The 22,073-nt window shown below is 36.3% G+C and overlaps 1 protein-coding gene across 5 annotated transcripts in view; it reads left to right on the top strand.

Moving 5' to 3' along the window:
- Positions 1-21,535, top strand: part of LOC149196597 (mitochondrial import inner membrane translocase subunit TIM10-like) — a 201,642-nt gene extending 180,107 nt beyond the window's left edge. For all 5 annotated transcript variants that reach the window (XM_089405582.1, XM_089405581.1, XM_089405584.1 and 2 more), the window contains exon 6: positions 21,060-21,535. In XM_089405582.1, the coding sequence (XP_089261708.1) occupies positions 21,060-21,110 (51 nt within the window). In that variant the 3' untranslated portion in view covers positions 21,111-21,535. The remainder of the gene's footprint in view (positions 1-21,059) is intronic.
- The last annotated feature ends 538 nt before the right edge of the window (positions 21,536-22,073 follow it).

The following is a 22,073-nucleotide window of genomic DNA, read 5'->3' as shown; positions in this document are numbered from 1 at the left end:
CTCAAACACAACCAAGAGGGACTTCTCGGGGTTCAATGATATGCCTAGGGCTATGCACTTGTCAAATTCCGCAAGTTAATATGATCATTTTTCGTTCTTGGGAAAAACTATAATATCATATTGATAAACAATTATGAATTGGAAAAGATAATCAACAAAAGCAAAATCCATAGTCTTTTGGAAAGTAGCTCCAACATTCATTAGTGAAAAAGGCACACATATATCACTGTAAGTCCCTGATGGGGTAGTGAATGTGCTATTATACCTATCTTATTTAGCAATTGATACCTAATTATATCAAAGAATCCGTCCAACAAGGACATCAGCTAAGATCCTATTGTTGCTTGAAGAACATATTCCATGTTTGGAAGAAGGTAATTATCCTTTAAAGATGTACTATTGAGATTGTGAAAATTAATACAAACCTGGATCTCACTATTCTTCTTTCTTTTTGTGATAACGTTCGTTATGGAGTTAGAATATTTGATGGGAGTTATAATTTGAGCCTCCAAAAGTTTATGTCACTCTCTCAAATCACTATTGCCACCTTTGGTTTCATATGTGCTATATGCATTTACCTCCCCATCTTTATCAACTTCAAAATTTGATGTGTGATGATGATGGGTTTAGGTAGTACCTAGCCACATGTATAGGTTGATGGAGTTGTTTATTCCATGGTTGATCAATGATCCCCAAAAGAGGGAGATACTCTCTTTTTTATATAATTGTATGCCTCCCTTGCTCTTTCCCGAACCTTGGCCTCATAAATATAACACATGGCCATTTTTTCTTCATCCACCATTTGCAACACCTTAAGAAAGGGTTCAACATCTTTGACTATCTCTTTTGATTTAGACCAAAAAGGGTTATCATAAGCTTTCCAACAGATGTTCTTCCCATTAGGTTTGTCATTCCATTGAGATGTATTCCTCTTGTTACTAGAAAACATCTTCCTCAAGTTGTTTTATTGGGAAATGAGAGATTGTAAGGCAAGGGAGTTTGTTGCAAGTAGAGTAATGTTTTATATAACAATTTCCTTGTCCTTTGTGTTTTTTCTCAGAGGTTTCAAGTGCCATATGTGGTTGTAGATGTATTTAGTAATGCATTTGGCTTGTTCTACAACCCTCTTGACCCATTCTAGTTTACTTCTATTCTCAAGCATGAGGTGTAGTGTATGGTAGCCGTGAAGAGTTTTAGACATGAGAGAGACCTGGGTCATTGTTGTCAGGCCAAGAGCGAAAATAGATGCCAGAAATATATACATGGAGTGATAACAATGCCATACAGAGTATCGATGTCATAGATGGATCCTGTAACATATCGTATAGGAATATATATTGAATTGATGCCAAACATAACTATGACAATGTCAATGCAAAGAATTGTACATAACAATGCCATATATAATGGTGTATAAATGCGAACAATAACGCCCAGAACTACAACATATAAACTGTGTGGATGCCATACCCATTATTGAGGAGCGTAGCCTTTAATCTAATACGAAAGGTGTGAGAGCATCCTATGCTGTACATGCATCATATCAGCGGTTGAATGATCAAAGGAAATTTTCCTTGAAAGTGATAGTGAAATGGTCCTTATGGTTTTTCCCAATGTTGATTCTCCAAAAATGGATTTTTTGGAGGACCTCTCTTAAATGGTTTTAATAATTCATTTCTTCTGCATTTCATAGGGGATGATGTGGGCAAGCTTTTGGGTTTATGCTTCGATCTCGCTATGGAGCAAGTTTCAAGTTTCTCTCAGATCATAAATGAGGATATTGGACATAGTTTTTCATCTTTGATGGCTCTTAGATTGTGTGAAAAGGTAGTGAGGTGGGGCCCTTCATGGTTTCCTCTTATTGTTAGTGTCCCACCCATCATCCATAAAGAAGGAAATGAAAAGGGCATGATACTTTATGTTGAATTTCTTGATGTTAAGGTCCTTTAGAAGGGTATGGCATTTTTGAGAGCACATGACACTTTGGCTAGGTTTTCCTCTCTACGTTTCTTGTGAGTGAGTTTGATGTGTCCACTATTTTTAATTTTTAATTTTTAATTTTTTTCAACTATCTACCTTTAATCTATGGGTTTGGGTTTTTAAGGGGAAGGGAAAAAGGTGGCAAACTTCTAGATGTTGACCTTAAGTGGTCATATGGTGTTTCGAGGTTTGCTTGCAATTAAAGAACCTTTTAGTCGTGTGGCATCCAATGATTATCCTGTATGCTCATGTGATATGAGATATGAAACTATAATGATTTTTTTCCAAAGAATGTATGTGTGTATGTTTGTGTGGAAAATGGGCCTAATGGTTAAGAACACATGTTTCCTCATAAGAGGACATATGTTCAAATCTAGAACGGGGTAGAGTTTATACACGTCCATAGACTTTAGCAGTCAAATCTCTGAACGAAGGGGGTTAATAGTGTGTATGTATATGGAACACGGTTCTAATTGTTAAGAACATGTATTTTCTTATAAGAGGTCATAGGTTCAAATGGAAAGGGGGGTAGAGTATGTACATCTTCGTAGACTTTAGCAATTAAATCCTTATGCTGAGGGGTTCACTTGTTCCACAAACAAGGAGGTCTCATACACCAATTTGGTGTCTGGATGGTGTAGATGGGCTAGGGCATTTGAAGAAGGGTTTCTATCAAAGGATTGACATTTCAATGGATTTAGCTAAATCAAGGGTGGCCTACATGCTCATTTCTCATCTCTATTGAAGGGTTTTTTGATATCATGACTCATTGAAGAAGTTTGTGGTTTGCTAATATTGGGGATTGAATTTCTACCCCAAAGGATGCCAAGATTGCTTCACATGCAACTTTCCCTAAAGGTAGAAAAAGGCACATACATGTGTGAAAGGGGGAAGAAGTTTTTTCTTTCAATAGAGATGATTCTTGATGTTGTTGCTGAATTGTGATAGAAGGTCCTAATTTGCTATTTTAGAGGGAAGAAGCCAACCTTTCCTAAACTATTTGTTGGGATTGACAACCATTGTTGTTGCCTTGTGAATGGTAAGATTTGTATCTCAATTTTGTGCCAATTTTTCTTTTATTTCTTGTTTAAATCCACTTTCTAGAAGGAGGTAGTCTTATTGGAGGGTCCTTGGCTTTTTGAGAGCTTAGAGCTAGTTCTGAGGTGTCAGAATAAGAATCTGAATTTGATAATGTCATGGATGCTGATCCTTTTCTTTTGGTTCACCTAAGGTCTCCCATGATGTGGGAGAGGCCTTAGGTTCTTTTCAATTTGTAGCTTTAGAGACCTTAAGTCTAGAGGAAGTTTCGAGGCTATTGTTATTGATGGACATTAATGGTGGGATTTGAGTTTGGATCACATTAGATCGCGGAGGTTCAAAATGGCACTAAATATTGGATTATCAAGATATGCCCCTTTGGTTGTCATTTCTCCCACAAAATCGATTGTATCCTAAGGGATTGCCTGCATAAATTTGAGGTGTGTCAAAGTAGGAATGGTGTTGGTGGTAGGAATATGAGTAAATCAATTGAATGGAAAGTGGATTTGTCCTCTTCCTTTTCTACATCACATTCTTTCCTTGGTCATGGTAGATCCCATAATGCAATTGTCAATGTATTTTTGAAGGGGGACAATAGACTTGTGGGTGTTCTAGCACCTCGCTGATTGCTTTTAGAAGACAAGTCAATGGATAAGCGAATTAGTCTCTCTATTCTTGGGATGGACACTCCAAGAAATATTATTGTGGGGGACTTCTCTCATGTTATAATGGATATCCATATCTTCGAGGTTGCTATGGGTGGTTATTTTGTCCCTTCTTGTGTTGATATCGAGCGGTTGGATGGTCTTACAAGTCTCTTTGAAGTATCAAATATGAATGTAAGAAGTGGGTCCACTTATAGTTTGAATGTTCTTTTCTTGTAGCCACTCTCCCCATTTCTATGATTTGCTAGTATCACCCCAGAGTCAAAGGTTGAAGTGGTCACTTTGTTTTCACAATAATTGTATGGTCAAGGTAATGGTAGTGGTGTTGTTTCTTTGGGGTTCATATCACATAGCTTTGTAACACCTATCACTCTCACTGTGATGTTGCACACATTGACTTTTGTAGGTCTTCTAGATCTTCTTAGGACACATAAGAGGAAACTGATGAAAAAAGTTGCTAAGAACAAGAAGAAGAAGCCCTTCTTGATCAAATTGCTGCAGATCAAGATCCTAGTGAAGATTATAATGAGGCATATCATATTGAAAATCATGTCTATGAAGAAGGTCCTATTAAAGATGATGATCTTTCCCACGAAGATGAGAATGAGGTAAGCTTTATTCCTTTCATTGCATTTGGTTTCTATAAGGCATCTTTTGGCGTCTCGAAAAGGAAGATCCCATTAAACCTTTAAAGATTGAGAACAATATTAATGATTTTCTGCATCTAGGAAAGAACAAGTGGGATAAAATTCTTACCATTTTGATGAAGATCAAATTTATGACACTGATAATGATTCTATAGTTGAGGGTATGCAATCATTGTCTATAGGGTGGCCATCCTTCATAAGAACATGTTTTTAGGGTTCTTATGACCTCTTCCCATCATGTTTTTATGACCTCTTCCAACCATGCATATTTGGTGGTGATTACGATATTTGGAAACATGATGGGTAGATTATGATAGATTTGTTTGACTTACCTCCTTTTGATGTTGATCTTTAGCCATCCCCATATTTAGATTTAGATGATTGTCTATGTGATAAGTTGACTTTGGTGTACCCTTTTAAATATAATATTTGAGAAGGGCAATAGATATTCCAAAATGAGGTCCTTCATACCATTTTCGACCTACCCTCAAGGGCACAATGGAGAGTTGTACGTTTGGTGTTGAAATGACTATGGGACAAGAATGTTTTCAATTTATAGTTTTATACAAAGATTTCAAATTGAAGGGAATGGTACAACAAACCTTGAAATTTGAACGAAATTTTTCTTTGAGCTTTGCCCTTCCCATGTCATCCTTGCATCGGTTGAGAATTTTTAAAACTATTTGCATGTTCTTGATGATCCCTTATCAACCTTTTGAAGATGATATTGAGGGAAGTCAAAGAGGTCATATTGATCACCTTTTTGAGATGTTAGGGATACATCGTGAGAAACCTTGCTTGTAGCTAGGATGTACTATTATTCTTTTATCTTAAACCTTCAACAACCCACCCTTATGGCTTTGATCCTATCCTTGAGCATTGTGAGATGATGAGTTCAAATTGTGATCACTTTATGCTATACACATCTCCTTGTTTTATCTCATGAACACACATAAGGGTAGGATGTTTGATTTTAGTATGATACTATGTCAACTTCATTGGTTATCTAACTATAGTTCGCCCTTGCTTGTAACATGCTAGTGTAGGTAGGACTAAGATTGTGTATCATGCATCTTGATTTTGCATCCTTCTTTGCTACATAACATGTTGTTTTTCTTGCATAATTAGTTATATTTTTCATTATACTTTAGATTGAAATTTTGATCCTCCCAATTACAGGGTGACAATTAGCACCCTGCACCTTATATTACTAATAGATTCTTTAGAATGATACATGTAGCAGGTTTGCCAGCACTAGGGATTGTTGCGATTCTCTCACACTCTCTGTTCGAGCACATGGATCATGCGCTCTGTGGTGAGGCACATGTGCTCGAGTTGGAGATAGATGTTGCCCACTCACATGTGGGTGACCCGTAGGAGAAAAAATTTCTCCTATTTTCAACTTGTGATGGAAATATTTTTTTCATTGATGTCAAAGATAGGAGACTGCAGATGTCCAAGATAAAGATTGCAAGATGGAGATTGTTGGAAATATTGTTTTTGGACTTTCGATGCCCAATTTGGATACCCTGTCTTTGAAGGTCTTTTCACTCTAAAGACCCAACTCAACTAGGAGCATAGGATATATGGTTGAAAAACTTGTTACGCGACTCTTCCAACAGTATATGGCACTCCTAACTCCATAGGAATGAGGAGATATGAAAGCTTTTGTTAGGTCGACTTCGCTAGAAAGTATAGGTTGACTTAGTCAATTTTTACAAGTCTGTCCCATAAGTGAACGCAAAAACACTATAAATAAAGGATAAATGAGTGCATTTGAAGTGTGTCCAAGCAAGAAGATCAAGTACAAGTGTGAAAAAGAGATTTGAGGTGTGCAAGAGGATTTGAGGAGTATTATTGGGGTTTAAAGGTGTGCACGAGGTCTTTAAGGAGTTTTCTTGGAGTGTTAAGGGTGCCCTACAAAGGACTAAGGTCAACGATTCTGTGAAGTGCATTGTTTTGGGGTTGTGATGCTGTGAAGTGCACTAATATGAGATTATACTTTGGGGGATGATACTATGGGGTTTGCTAGGGGATGAAGGCTAAATTTGACTAGGGTTTGAAGCTATGTCTGGGGTATGAAGCAAGGAGAGTCATTGGAGCATGAAAGTTAAGGGTATATGTGAAGTCATAAGTACTTTGTGTATGAAGACGTTAGGTTGGTGCATATACAAGTCTTGCTAAGTTGGTGCTTAGCCAAGGAGATTGGTGTCTCTAGTAGGTTGGTGCCTACATAATATCTTGCTGAGTTGGTGCTCAGCTAAGGAGATTGGTGTGTCCAGTAGGTTGGTTCCTACAAACATTTATAAAGATAAGTTTTTGTGGTTTTCCCCTACAAGGGTTTCCACATAAATCCTGTGTATTCTGATTTGAGTTTACATGCATTTAATATTTTAAAGTTAGTGAATGATTGACGAATACTCATGTAAAATAAAAAAAGGATCTTATATTAATTCGCCCCCTTTCTCAGTATAAGCATAAGTTCAACAACTTGCCAACCGTCAACCCTATCATAGTCCACAGATAGCCAACTTCATATGCATTTTCATCCTCTTTTTGGTTAGTACGTCCTTTTATCTAGCCTGCTCATTTGATGAAGATGGGTCATCTATTAAGAGGTATGTTAACCATTTTTGTATTCAAGTGCTTTCATTCAATGTTGAAGGAGATTCTAGTATAGATTATAGGTTGAATTAGATGATATACCACTTTTGATTGTACATTTGTTCCCTTGCTTCACCTTGATGCTTATAACTTGCCCCTACTCCAGTGTGACCTTCCTTGAGGCCTTTCAGTCAACTACCTAAGAGGGGCACAAATAGGAGGTTTTGATGATGGTAGCATTCCATGATATACCTACTTAACACCTTCCATCTTCCCCCATGTATCCTCGTCCCATCTTTGGGCTATTGGCTATTTGGCACTAGTATTGATTTCCTGTTTTCCTCATCTTTGGCTTGGAAATATTGCCCCAAGAGGTTGATGCAACAGAAAGAAAAGGAAAAGCATGAGCCATATCTTTAAAATCCAAAAGATTGGCATGGATAAATGAAAGTGCATGGACAATAGCCTAACTTGAGCTCTATCCTCCTCATTAGCCCTCACCCAATTGTTGACTAAATCATGATCTATGGAAATTAAAGGAACTTTGAATATCCCAAACCCAATGAGCAAGGAAACAATTCATCTTATAAGGCGTCAATGATGAATCAATGAAGGCTTGTAATGCTTGAAATTATACATTAGATCACCTGAAACCCTAGTCATTGTATCTTTGTCCTTTGGGGAATCTTGTAGTATAACCCTTGGGGTTATTTAGCCTAAGACCACTTGTGTTACTCAATCCCTAATATCTACTGGGGAAGCCTCTCTTGTGGGGATTGTATCCAACTGTAGAATACTAGAAAGCAAGGGAATAGTTGCTGAGGTGACAATGATAACTATCCCTTTGTTGCTCTCAATCTAGATTGCTTAATGAGGCTTTGCGCTAAGGTGTTACGTTTTGCAATAACAGGGACACTTTTGTATGGGGATGTATCAGCTAATCTGAACAATTCCTCTCTCTCTCTAGCATGCGCTTTGATGGTTCCCATATCAATGCCACTCTCAAGGGTAAGGTTTTGTCCATAAAAGGTAAGAAGTTAAAATTTACATCTTTAGACGTAATGCCTCTCCACTTCCACATGTGGGGTGCTTGTGTTTAGAGGAAGACTTGAAGGGTAGACATGGTTCGTCTTCCACCTCAGGAAGTCTACTTCATCATTCCTCAGATTGGGTCAAGGTAACAAGATCTTGATGGTGTTGAGACTCCTTAGGGGGCTTATGATTGCCTGTGATTGATGGACTTTCATCTGGACCATGTTAGAAAGATTGGTTCCTGATTTATATGCAAGAGGCTTTTTGAGGTTCAGCAGGACAAAATAATCAGGCAGAAAAGGGAGTACTGAGTCTTGGTGCAATCCTTGCAGGCCTTGAAAATACTTACGTGACAGACTACTATTATGCTTTTGGGGTTTAACTCCATTGTAATTTATTTGGAGATAATAAATGAAGCAACATGACTTTCTTCTTAGGAAAAAAATATATGGAAGTTTCCAGGGTACGTGGGGATGGATGGCACTTTTTAGAAACAGGGTGCAGTGGTATGTTGGAGTACTGCAGATTTAAAATTATATATTATGGTTAAAAAAAGCAGAACTGAAATTCATGTCTCTCTGTTTCCCATGACATCACCAAATAATGGCATCCCATGTGATTGACATTTCTCCTGTGAATGATGTTTTTGCACCAGTTCACTGCCCCGCATTTCTTGGTTTCCAGTCTTTCCTGCTTTTGCTATTTTCTATTTTTCTTTAATCCTTGTAAACTATAAACTTTGGAAATGTTTCTAAAGTTTTGGAAATATGTTAAATAACATTTCCTCAATTTAATGTTGCCATGCAATCAAAACTGGTGCAAAATTCTGCAAAAAAAGTGAAAAACAAAACAGCCTTTCAAGGATAGCCATGCCGCTGTTCTATTTCTCCTTCACAGTATAGCATCCATTGCTGTGTGCTGAAACTCTTGCTCAGATTTGTTTTACAGTTGTGTTAGCAACTCAGATATAGTCACATTTATACCTTTTATATGTTGGAAATGTAACTAGGTTTGGTCTTCATAATTATCATTTTACTTGTATCAATATGTATTTTATGTAAAAGCAAAAGAAAAGAATTCTTATTCTTATTATTATTTTTCTAGTCAAAGCATGTTTTTCATGCTTATAGGGATTATTGACTCGCAAAAGAAAATTTATTTGAGTCAAAGTCCCATTTGGACTTCTTGGAAGAAAAGACAGAATTTTATATTAAGTTAAAAAAGTAAAAAAGTCAATTTTGTCCTCCATAAGACCAAGTCAACCCTCCTGGACAAGTTGGCCTAGAAGAGGCACCTATTCGACCTCCTGGGAGTGTATAAACACAAGAGAAGGGCTTATTGAGTTGCAAAAGAAAATTTATTTGAGTCAAAGTCCCATTTGGACTTCTTGGAAGAAAAGAGAGAATTTTGTATTAAGTCAAAAAAGTAAAAAAGTCAATTTTGTCCTCCATAAGACCAAGTCAGCCCTCCTGGACAAGTCGGCCTAGAAGAGGCACCTTTCGACCTCCTGGGAAGTGTATAAACACAAGAGAAGTTCAACCTCAGTTGGCATCCATCACCATTTCTATTTCTGTGCAAAAAAGAAGAGAGGTTTCAGCGAAAAGTCAAGGGAGAAAGAGAGAGCGAAGTCAAAGGAGAGAAACAGATTTTTCTGCCATCTTCTGTTCATCCATGTGAGTTTCTCTGCAGTTGTTACCAGTGTTGCGAAAATCACAATTTTTTGCTTCAAACGATTAAATCGACGATTTTTTCCCAAAAAATCTTGATTTTTGTATTTTTTATTCTTTTTTAATTTTGCCGATTTTTTTGCCAATTTTTACCGATTTATCCCAATTTTTACGATTTTTATTTTTTTGGACCCTCGCCGATTTAATCCTAATCACGATTATCGCAAGATTGGGGCTGAGATTTCAGGGATTGGCCAGAATTCATATGTTTGACCAGCGTTGAAATTGTTGATTTTGACCTGCAAGAAGAAGGATTAAAGGAAGGCTGACTTGGGATACTTGTGGAGGTTTTGGTCTTGGTCTTGGTCTTGGATATCTCACTTTGATCTGATTCTATAAGAGGAATTTTCTGGGTTTTCCCCCTTGTGGGGTTTTGGCCCTGGCTTGGAGAGCCTAATTTCTTGTGTTCTTTTGTTTCTTTGTGATCTTCATGTACATTTTGGTAATTGCTTGATGAAGAAGAACATAACATAATAATAAAATGCCAACAAACACTCACAAGTAATTATCATGAAAGAGAAATCAACCCTAATCTACAAGCTTACTGATTTCTCAACATGGTATCAGAGCTAAGGTGAAGGAAGGGAAGTCTGAAGATCACATATTGTTGGCATGAAGTAGCTATATCTCTTTCTAACTAATGCTAAAGAAAAGGACCTGAAGAAATCATCCTTATAGCAGTCATCACTCAAGGGCATTCCTGGAAGCTTGCAGATATTCTCATCAGTTAGAAGATCAGAACTTATTAAAGGTAGATGAAGTCTATAAGAACTCTATTATTCTGTGCAAAGATCTGTAGTATACTCTTGCTACCCAAGGTATAGTTCAAGAAGAAAAATTATATGCACTCGCTCAAGCATGATAGGATGGCCAGATCTCTGAAACTAGTTCCTAGTATGCGAAGTTCTGTAATATATGAATAGTATGAAGAGAAAATGTGGTAACCCTAGACAGAAGATCCATTGGTGAATAATTTATGGTGACAATTATGCAAACCCCTGTGATAAAGCAAAATTCAATTTTAAGATCTGAATTGTCTATAATAAATAGAGGTCTGCATTTAATCTAGAAGGCCGAGACTCCAATGAATAAAAGGATTGTGGAAAATTACTAGAACAAGGCTGAGACCTAGAAAAGAAAAAACTAGATTGTAAGATCAAAGACTAGGAGAAATCCTCACTCAAGAGAAGTTTTTTATGCATATCTCTGAGATAGTGTGTTATATACATTTATAAGGCAAGTAACAAGTACATAGAAAAAGGAATACTATGATGTGAGCCACAGGAAAAACAAATTGTTGCCATGAGAACTACAAAAACAAGCATTCATGATAATACCAAATTACTACATGAATTCCAAACCTTCTACAGTACTGAAGTTTACAATATTCTCTATAGAGGAAGTTGTAGAGTACCCAGTGAATTTTGAGGCATTTTGAACCATCTATTCTAGCTCAGGATTGAAAAAGAGAAGTCATCTTCAGAAAAGGATCGAAGTCTGTCCAGAAAGCAAAGTTCTCTTCTGTGCAAAGACATCATAAATCCAAGACATTCATTAAGGCATTTGAATTTTGAAGGAGTATATCTTGCTCTCTATGGCAAAGTCTGAAGCCTAAACTTTCCAGGACATTGTGATTATATGCAATATTTGTTAAGGACTGAAATGTGTCATAATTGTAATCGCAAACATCAGTGATCAACTTGTTGGCACGAGACTGAAGTATATAGCCTATGAAAGGGACAAAAGTCATTAATAAGAGCTGAGAACTCTGTAAAAGAGCTGTGACAAGTCATGGAAGGTGTCATGATAAGAAAGCAGCTATGTTACCTTCCTCCTCATACATAATAGAAGAACGAAGGATCCACTATGAAGCCAACCTATCTGAGACAACCAGACATTACCAACAGCTAAAAGGAACATGACATCCTGAAGACCAAATTCATCCGCGTTTTGTAGCCTAGCTTGAAGAACAAAGCACTGAGATCAATGTGGAGATCATATAAAGACCTGGTTGCAGAGGCACATGGAGAGAATTAAATAAGAAGTTCAAATAACTCTTTGAAGTAGTTCCTAGTAATATAGTATCGTATTCAAAGGCATTCATGGAGATAAGGTACAATTAAAAAGAGGTATGTATAAACCATGTTCATTTGTAATCAATGATAAGTAGTGATTCTAAGATAATGATCTCTTGAAAAATTTGTAATGCATCATAGAAATGGTTTGTATGGATAGCTCATTAGCATTTGAAGTTTTTCCTTGCATATAAGAACTAGGAATGAAATGAATTCTATATAGAAAGCTTGCTAATGTTATTTCTAGGGTTTGTATATAGAACTTGCAATTTGTCAGTTGAAAGGTCTTGAAGACTTTTGGCATTCATGGTTTGTGAACCCTAGCATAGGTTGAATCAAGAAGAACCCTAGGAGCAAAATCCCATCCAATCATGTCATCTATTAAAGGTAGATCTAACCCTTGATGTTTAATGTGAGAACAAGGTTGGTGAACAGGTCCAAAATTAAGAGGGAGCTAATCCTTCTCAAAAGATGAGTACTCTTTATCTCCTTGTTTATTATCTTTGAGCCTTGTCCTTTTGTTCTTTCATGATCTTCTAATAAAGGTTGTAGGTCTAGGCTAGATCTATCTAAAGCTTGACTAATAGATGAAGGACTTGGGAGAACATTGCAAAGCATGGAGACTATGAAAGGAGGGAGCAGTTTGAAGTATGCATCAAAGAAGATGGAAAGAAGTTCACTTACCACAGATGGAAAGAGGGAGCTGTAAAGATCTTGGGTGAAAAAACAATAGTAATTGAAGTTTGGCAGAAAGCCCAGAGAAGCTTGTGATAAAAAAGAAGATGATTGATCTAGGGCAATGTCTTTAAGAAAAAACTTAAAGAGTTTTGATATCGTTGTACCAACTGCCGTTTGGTTTGTTCCAGGAACACATTAATTGACAATACTGATACTGATAGAGATACTATTAATGATTGGAAGTTGAAGAACGTAAAACATAATGTTGACCTCAAAGGGAGCAAGCAACAAGAATTTGATATGAAGAATCCCACACCTTGACTAGAGGCTATTGTGATTTGGCAACTTTGATAATGATGTTTTGGGATATGGTTTGGCTCCTTGGATGGATACATTGCAGAAGTATGTAGCAATTATCACAAGAAGTTGTGAGACATTCGTTTGATGACGTTTTACCGACAATTGTTTGATTTGATTTGGGAATACATGGATTGAGTGGACAACACTAATGATGGCTTGGAAGAGCATGAGGGAAAAATTCTATAAAAGATAGAAGGCATGTGCAAGCAATTGCAAGGAAATTTGGCTCCTTGAGATGTTAAATGAATCATTTGAAGACAAAGTTACATGAAAGGTCCAGGAAGGTCGAAGCTTGTTAGTATATGATGCAAGATAGGAGCCAAGCAACTACAACAGATCTCCCTTGATCTCCACAGAAGAACATGTAGTCGACGTTGTTATAAGTATTATGATTATGTCTCCCTGATTGAAAGGGAGTAAGGATTTGCTCCTTGGTTGAGAGGGAGCGATGGTGGACACTGTGTTCTCCATGTATCATGCACTAGGCCAGGACTAATAGTCGTAAGTCTAGTAAATGCACTGGTAGGGAGAAGGGAGGATTGGATAAGCTTTGGGGCCTATACTCCTTGAGGATTGGGAATCCAAGATAGGAGCAGTCCTAGGGACCGATACTTCTTGAGGATTGGGAATCCAAGATAGTAGTCCCGAGGACCGATACTCTTTGAGGATTGGGAATCCAAGATGAGAGTAGTTTTGTGAAGGATCGATATTCTTTGAGGATGGGGGAGATATCCAAGATAAGAATAGTCCTGTAAGGACATACCTGGTGAACATTCGAATGGGATATGTGTCTTGAGAGGTGGTGGTGGTGTCCAAATATATGCCTCCTAACATTGTGCTCTAATCTAGTGGAGAAGTAGAGCTTGTTAGTCAAGACCTTGCTATTTTGTAATTGAGAATGCTGGTTATGATGTTGATGCTTGATGATGCTTATCAATCCGAACTCTTCTTATGAGAATATTTCAATTTGAGAGTATCCTTGTATCCTGTTTTGTAATTATGAATACCTCCCTAGTTAAGAGGGAGTGTTGGAAATGTAACTAGGTTCGGTCTTCATAATTATCATTGTACTTGTATAAAAATGTATTTTAAATTTTTATGTAAAAGCAAAAGAAAAATATTTATTATTATTATTATTATTTTCTTCTTCATGCTTCTAGGGCTTATTGAGTCACAAAAGAAAATTTATTTGAGTCAAAGTTCCATTTGGACTTCTTAGAAGAAAAGAAAGAAATTTTTGTATTAAGTCAAAAAAGTCAAAAAGTCAATTTTGGCCTCCACAAGACCAAGTCAGCCCTCTTGGACAAGTTGGCCTAGAAGAGACACCTATTCGACATCTTGGGAAGTGTATAAATACAAGAGAAGTTCGACATCATTTGGCATCCATCATCACTTTGATTTCTGTGCAAAAGGAAGAGAGATTTCAGCGAAAAATCAAGGGAGAAAGTTTGAGTGAAGTTAAAGGAGAGAGACAAAGAATTTTCTGCCATATTTTGTTCACATGTTTGAGTTTCTCTACAGTTGTTACAAGGCTAAGATTTCAATAAGGCCGAAATTTAAGGGATTGGCCAGAATTTAGAGGTTTGACCAACATTGACATTGTTGACTTTGACTTGTAAGAAGGGTTAAAGGAGGGCTGAATTTGGACATTTATGGAGGTTTTGGTCTTGGTCTTGGGTCTTGGATATCTCACTTTGATGTGATTCTATAAGGAGAGGAATTGTTGGGTTTTCCCCCTTGTGGGGTTTTGGCTTTGGCTTGGAGAGTCTAATTTCTTGTGTTCTTTTGTTTCTTTGTGATCTTCATTTACGTTTTGGTAATTGCTTGATGAAGAATAACATAACATAATAATAAAATGCCAACAAACACTCACAAGTAATTATCATGAAAGGGAAATCAACCCTAATCTACAAGATTATTGATTTCTCAACAATATATTCTTCCCAAAGAAAAGGATTTTTGAAGTCTTGTCTAATAAATTTCTTATGCTAAATAACTACCTTGACTGCCTGTTAGAAGCAATCATGATGTCAATAATGCCAAACATTTTGCTTGTCTTGCTTTCTTTTAGGCAATTGTTTTTTAAAATCATTCGTTGATGTCTTCGATTTCAGAGGACATTCGCCAATTTCGTAAAGAATTTGGTGGGGACATTATCCATCAGCTAGGGTGATGTCCCCCATGGATGGGGGCGTTTCTGTCTCAATTTTGGGGATCAGAAACACTTATTGTCCCTGGGATGTGTCCCTCAGGTCAGGGGACACATTCCTGTGAAACAAACACGCTATGACTTGTTTTGGACTATATACAATGTTCTAATTGTTAGAAAATCAGAAAGGCAAAAAGATTTTCTTATCTTGATAGTTACTTGTTATTATCTTTGAATTCTTATTATCTTCTTATATATCTTCTTATTATCAAGTAGCTATCAAAATCATAAATACATAAAGATCAACACAATAAAGACACAGGATATAGGCTCCATCCAAGGCTAAAACCCCTTTTCTAGGGGAGAATCCAAAAACTATCCTCTTCTTTTAGAACCAAGTCAAATGAGATAACCAAGACCTTATGACCAAGACAAAGACCTCCTCTAATCCACCAAATCAACCTCCCAAGATGACTAGTCAAACACCAAAATTCAACTCAAGTCAAATTGCTTCAATCTCGCTTCAAACTTAGATTTCGACCCTCTTGCTTCAGATTTCGGCCCTACTGCAGACCTGGAACTTTGACCCTCCTACAACAACCCAGAAATGCGCATGTGTGGCAGAAAAGAGAGAAAAATGTCAATTTCTTTGCTAGGGTTCCTCCTTCGTTTTAGGGTTTCTACTTCTTTTCTTGGTATTTCATACTCTTTTCTCCTTGCAATTGTAGATTAAAACTTGCTTGATTGTATGTCCAAATAGGTCGAATTTCACTTCTATTTATTGTGGTTTGAAGGTGGTCGAATCCTTTCATGAGGTCGACTTGACTGGAGGGCAAGCCGGCTTGGTGGAGGAGGCATAATGGAAAATTTTGACTCAATTACAAATTTCTTTCTTGATATACAAAGCTCAAGAAGGGGTGCTTTGACCTAGAAATAAAATAAATGAAGATAAAACCCATGCTAATAAATAATTTTTCTTTTCTTTCTTTTGACAAATACATTACATCATTACTCAAATACAATTTTGAAGACCGATACTAATTACATTTCTCAACACTCCCTCTTAACTAGGGAGATATTCATAATTGTTCAATTGGTACAAGATTCCCCTTAATTTGAAATGTTCTTAAGAAGAGCACAACAACATACGCATTGTTAGTAATACCTTCACTATCAAGGTATCCTCCCAACAGGGACTAAGGTGTCATCTAGGCAATTTCCACTATAGTACCATCAGGCTACAACCCTGGTATCCATCCAACAGGATATAGATACCATCTAGGCCTTCATGCCCTGACACCAACCCTTACAGGGATCCAGGTATCAACACTAAACGGGAGGTCCACACGCTACCCTCCCTCTGGGATCTAGGCATCTATTGAGATCTCAATACTAAATAGGTCAAATGTCCTCCCAAGTATCAACATACAGGCAATTTTATGGTACTTATTCCTCCTTTTCAACGAAATTAGATATATCCACCAATCCGAGCATGCTCCTAAAATAAAGTAACTTCTTATTGGGAAGAGATTTCATCAACACATCAACTACTTGTTCATCTGTTGGCATGTACTGTAGCTTCATGACCCCAACCGGTATTCAAACTTTCAATTTATATATTATTGTATGCTAGCACAAAACTCTGGGGTCTTTAACTATTCTAATGCTACTTAAGTCATCACAATATCCAAACACATCTCGACAGAAACTTCCTTCTTCAACTTCTCCAGTGGCACCAAACTTAGCCTCAACACTATCCAATTCTTGTTTACAACTTTATCAATCATGAATAACCATCTATAGTGCTTTAGCATTTCAATCTTATTCTTTCTTCAAGGTCTTTTACTATAGTTGTCATAATATGCCATCCCTCTTAACTAGGCAAATGTACTTTTATCCCAGCTTCTTCTTTACTTGGGAACAAATTCACTCAACAATGCAGTCCCACAGGCTCTTCCTTTCGCATCGTCATATTATTGGAGAACGTCAACCTTTTGGAACACCATTTCTTCTATCCTCACATGGAAACAAGGTCATCTATTAAACAATAATGTAAGCTTCAATGCCATCAAGATTCTTGCAACTCCTCTTTCCATCATGCTCAACATCATCATCAAGTTATCATCAAATATGAGGTAGGTAAGCATCTTCAACATCTTGAAGATTATGTACCTGCAAATCTTCAACAAGTATAACCAAGCACTAATATATATGAAGTCAACTTTATCAGTACAATGGGAGCATCTAGGGTTATCAAAACTTTGAATAAGAGATCAATCCTAGATAGGCTTGCAATCAACAAGAGTACACTTTTCATGCTCTAGATTTTCACAACAATCTTTGCTAGGGTTTTGTTACAAACCCTAGATACCATTATCAAAACTAAACCTTAGATATCAATAACTAAATCAAGTTAGGATTTCAATCATAGCAAAAGCATTTTACATCTAGGGTTTCTAGAATCTTATATCAATCTCTACTAGGGTTTTGTCATAAACCCTAGATATAATTATCAAAACTTCAATATTAGATATACAACAATCAAGTTAGGGTTTCAATCATATGGGAGCATACCTAGGGATTCATTCCTAAGATCTTAGATTAACTATTACAAGGGCTTTTGTCATCAACCCTAATTCATCAAACCCTAAAGAGCTAGGGTTTCATCATATGTTCTAGACATAATCAACAAACCCTAAAAGGCTAGGGTTTTTATAGTGAACCCTAAAGGTTAGGGTTTTACCAAAGTGAACAAACAATAGTATAATAAGGGTTGATTTGATCTAAAGATCAATTATCCTAACAAATAAGAATCTTTATGATTCAAAACCCTAGACATGAGAGCGTTAGTGATAGAGAGCAAACTTTTAAAGACAAAAATGACTGTACCTTCTTATATGAAGAAGACCTGCTATAAATTCTATACATACCTTGAGTTGCTTATTTTATAAACCTTGTAGGGTTTCTTTATTGAAGAGCCCTTTCTCCAACAAAGCTTCTTTCTCCTTTTTGAATCTACCTATAATTCTTATTGTAAGTTCCCTCTTGATCTTTAGAGTATAACTGCAAACTTTCCTTCCAAGGAAAACACAAGAGAGAGGATTATAAACAAGCACAAATGAAACTTAGACAAATAGAGGAAATCAGTAACGAAAAGGAACTAAAGAACAAGATACTTATCTTTTGTGAAAAAGGTGGGAAAGCTCCCTCTTGATCTTGCAACAATCTAGTCTTTGTGAGGGATTCTTTTTAACTTATCAAAACAACTTAAGAACTTTCTAACAAAACATATTAAATCTGTAAATCCTAGAAATCAAAACAAAAACCTATACTATAAGTATAGGATATACGAGACTTAATAGAATAAGTCCTTGACTTCAGCATTCTCTACTTTAGACTTCTTTGGAGGATTATCATCAGTGGTGACTGTAGCTTGGTCGTTTTCTCTCTTCTTGTTCTTAGGATTATCGGGGCATTGATTCTTATAATGTCCCATCTTGTGACAATGATAGCATTCTATTTTGGAGAGATCAATCTTCTTCTTTGGCCCCTTAAACTTCTTATTTCCTCCTTTCTTCTTGACATGAGCAGAGTAGGCATTTGCAACATTTTCTTCATTTTCTTGTTTACCTTCTACCAAGGAAAGATGAGCTTCTTCTTGTACACAAGCAGACCACATTTCTTCAAAGGATGGAGAATTCTTCCAACTACTAATTCCAGCTGCAAAGGCATTCCAAGACTTTGGTAGTCCTAGAAGGGAAACAATCACAAGTTCCTTTTTAGGGACTATTTCATCAATTGCTTGTAGTTCATCTTTTATACGGGCAATTCTTACAAAATAGGAAGATACTGTATCATCCTTTGTCATCTTAACTGTTCAAAGTTCATTCTTTAGACTTGCCACTTGCCCAATATTCTTGATTGTAAACAACTTTGAGAGAGCATCATACATTTTTATTGAAGAATCTAGTGTGGATATGTAGGGAATCAAGTTGTCTTTGACTCCATCCACAATTAAGTTCATGGCAAGAATATCAGTTTCTTTGTATTTCTCAGCCTCATTTGAAGGTTCCTTGACTTTTCCTAGTACAAAATCCAATACCTTATTCTTTGCAAGGATGAGGTCCATCCTTGTTTTCCATGCTCTATAGTTAGAGGCTCCTTGAAGCTTGTTCTCAGATTTCATTGATGAGGCCATGTGTATATTTTCAAGACTTCCTTCCTTCTATCAAATGGACTTTTCTTCTCCTTATGATCTTTCTTGAAAACTTCTCTAGAATCCTTCCTTAAGTTGATGAGAGCTATTGATCTTCCAGCTGCCTTTTTCCTTCTTCTTCACCTTAGCTCTGAAACCATGTTAGAAAATCAGAAAGGCAGAAAGATTTTCTTATCTTGATAGTTACTTGTGATTATCTTTGAATTCTTATTATCTTCTTATATATCTTCTTATTATCAAGTAGCTCTAAAAACATAAATACATGAAGATCAAGTCGTATGGAGGTGAAATATTATGTGTCAAGTTGTATTCATGGGCAAGTGTTCAGTCCAGCTTATCAACCTGAGTAATTTGAGGTAGAAGAGTTGGGCTTAGAATAATTTTAAAATAAACATCCACTACAAAGTGACCTCCTTTGAAAACATTGAATTGCATTTCCTGTATTTAATTTTAATGCCAGCGATGTTGACAACATTCTGTGGATGATGGTGTAATTGCACATTTTAACAGGTGTATCCTATAAGAAAGGGATAGAGATGCAGTCAGATGTCTGTGTTGCGCTAAAAAACATATGTAGGCCAATCTATTACCCTTGATTTGTATATTTGATATAGGATCTGATAGTTATTTTTAAGAGGCATAGTACACCCATTGATACGTCAGGACTGGGGTATTCTTGCATTAATAAAATGAATCTATTTAAAATTTAGAACTCCCCTTGCTAATTAGCCATCTAGAAGTTAGAACTAATCTTGACAGACCAGAGCTTATTTTAACATTGTTGATCTTCTGCTAAGATAATAAATCTGAAAGTTTCTCTGATGTTCTGGTGGATAAGGTATCTTTTGTTTGCACTCCTTTAATTTGGAAATATTATCTGGATGACTGATGCTGAGGAATGCAATCCATCACTCGACCCAAAATTGCAACCCTACAGTTTGTAACTGGATTGAATTTCTCTCTACATGTATTCCCCTTTTTTCCATTGAACTATTGCAATTTTGGCCTGTTGACTAGGTATCTCACATTTCACACTAGGTATCCCAGATTTCCCTCTGAGCTTTATAGAATGTCATGGCAACAGGGGTTCCAAGATTGGAGCTGATTGGCTGAGTAAATGTCCCTTTGTTTCTTGTCTGCATTGCTTTGAGAAACTAATATTTCAATCCTTAGCACCTTGAGAGAATGGTGAACTTATGTCAGTAAATACATGCCATGGATCTTTTGTGATGCGATCTTTTCTGTTTTAAACGATATACTTTTTCATGGATTATGCGCTAACGTGTTTACTGTCCATTTTCTTTATTTATTTTCTTGATATATTTGCTAGTTTGCAGATTCATATGGGACTATCTCCTGAATTTTGAAACCGTGGATGTAATAATTGGGCCATTTGCACAATGTATTTTCTATATTTGTTTTATTAGGTTTATGAGTTATTTATGACAGCATCAACTTCCGAATGTCTTTGACAATGACTGAAACGACTCATCCCACTAATTACTTACATTAACAAAGCATGGAAATAAAATGAAAGATTTCGTCAAAAGACTGAATATTTTTAAGTCTATTTCAGAGAATTATTATATTTGAATTAGTGAAATTCTGCTGAATTGTATATGGAAAAACTTGGTAAATTTTGATTCTGTTACTCGCTAGTATTTTTTCTCAAATTTGTTTCCATCGGCTTGCAGGTAGTGTTACAAAATTAACCCATAGATAAATGAGAGTGAAAGATCATTTCAATACCTGAAGAATTTTTTAAATCTATAAGAGTAATTTTTGTATTCTATCCTGCTGAGTTGCGTATGCAAAATTTGGTTGATTTGATATTTTCTTTCATTTTCCAGTTGATTTTTATTTGAAATTGTTTCAATTTGACTTGCAGGTTACTGCTATTATAGGGCGAGTTCTTAGTTCAGGCAGGCCACATATATAAATTCAACTACCAGTCAAATGTCTTGGCCAATTGATAATTTAGGAGATGGGAACATCCAATTTATATTACGAGAGATATTATGTGTGTAGTTTGATTCTTTCTTTCTGATGTACTAATAAATCTATGCCTTTACTGTTTTGAACCATAATGGAATGCAAATGCGGGTTTTTAGTTGCTTTCTAAGAAGTTACTTGAAGCAACTTCTCCTCATTAGCATATATTCTCTATTTTGGGACAGGAACTTGTGACAGATACATTGAGATGCATTTTGTCATGTATGTTAAGCTTATATTTTAATAAGCTCTTTCCACTGCCTGATGGTTGAGTGGTAAGTTGGATGGCACTTGCCATTAGGAGACCTACTTTCAAATCTTGTGAATACCTTCTGTCCACCAATCTGAACATGTGACTGTGTTATATATGTATGAAGTGGTGCAAAACTAGTATGGTAAATAAAATTTAGACGAAAATAGCTATATCATTCTCAATTAATGCAAATTCTTAGAGGTGTTGGTTACAGAATAAAATTGTTTTATATTATCATTAACAAGCGACTATGAAGTTGTTTCCTAGCTCTAATATTTCTTTTAAATTTTATTGTTATTGTTATTTTTAAAATTTTTATGTAAATTTAAATTTTAAATTGCTATGGTATCTTTAGCAAAGATTAATATTGCAAACAACCATCATGTTGATGTCTGCATAGGTAGGGCCTGTCCTTGGGCATGTAGAAGTTGATTCAGGAGGGCTTTTACTGTTTGTCAGATGCTATCTCCAATGAGTACATGCTACCTCCTAGAAGTACATTCCACCAAACATGAGCGATATCTGGGTGCTTGTCGGCAGTTTGGATAATTCCCCCAAGTCATGCTAGAATATGGGAACAGACTAAGCCGTCATGCATAAGACGTTTTTTTTGGTTTTTGAAATATAATATCTCAAGAATTCACAAGGAAAAAGGCT

Source organism: Pinus tabuliformis, chromosome 2_2 (assembly GCF_031772625.1).
Source record: "Pinus tabuliformis cultivar Carrire ecotype Pingquan chromosome 2_2, CPIR1, whole genome shotgun sequence".
NCBI classification, from domain to species: domain Eukaryota; kingdom Viridiplantae; phylum Streptophyta; class Pinopsida; order Pinales; family Pinaceae; genus Pinus; species Pinus tabuliformis.
This window is presented reverse-complemented; position numbering and strand designations above follow the sequence as displayed.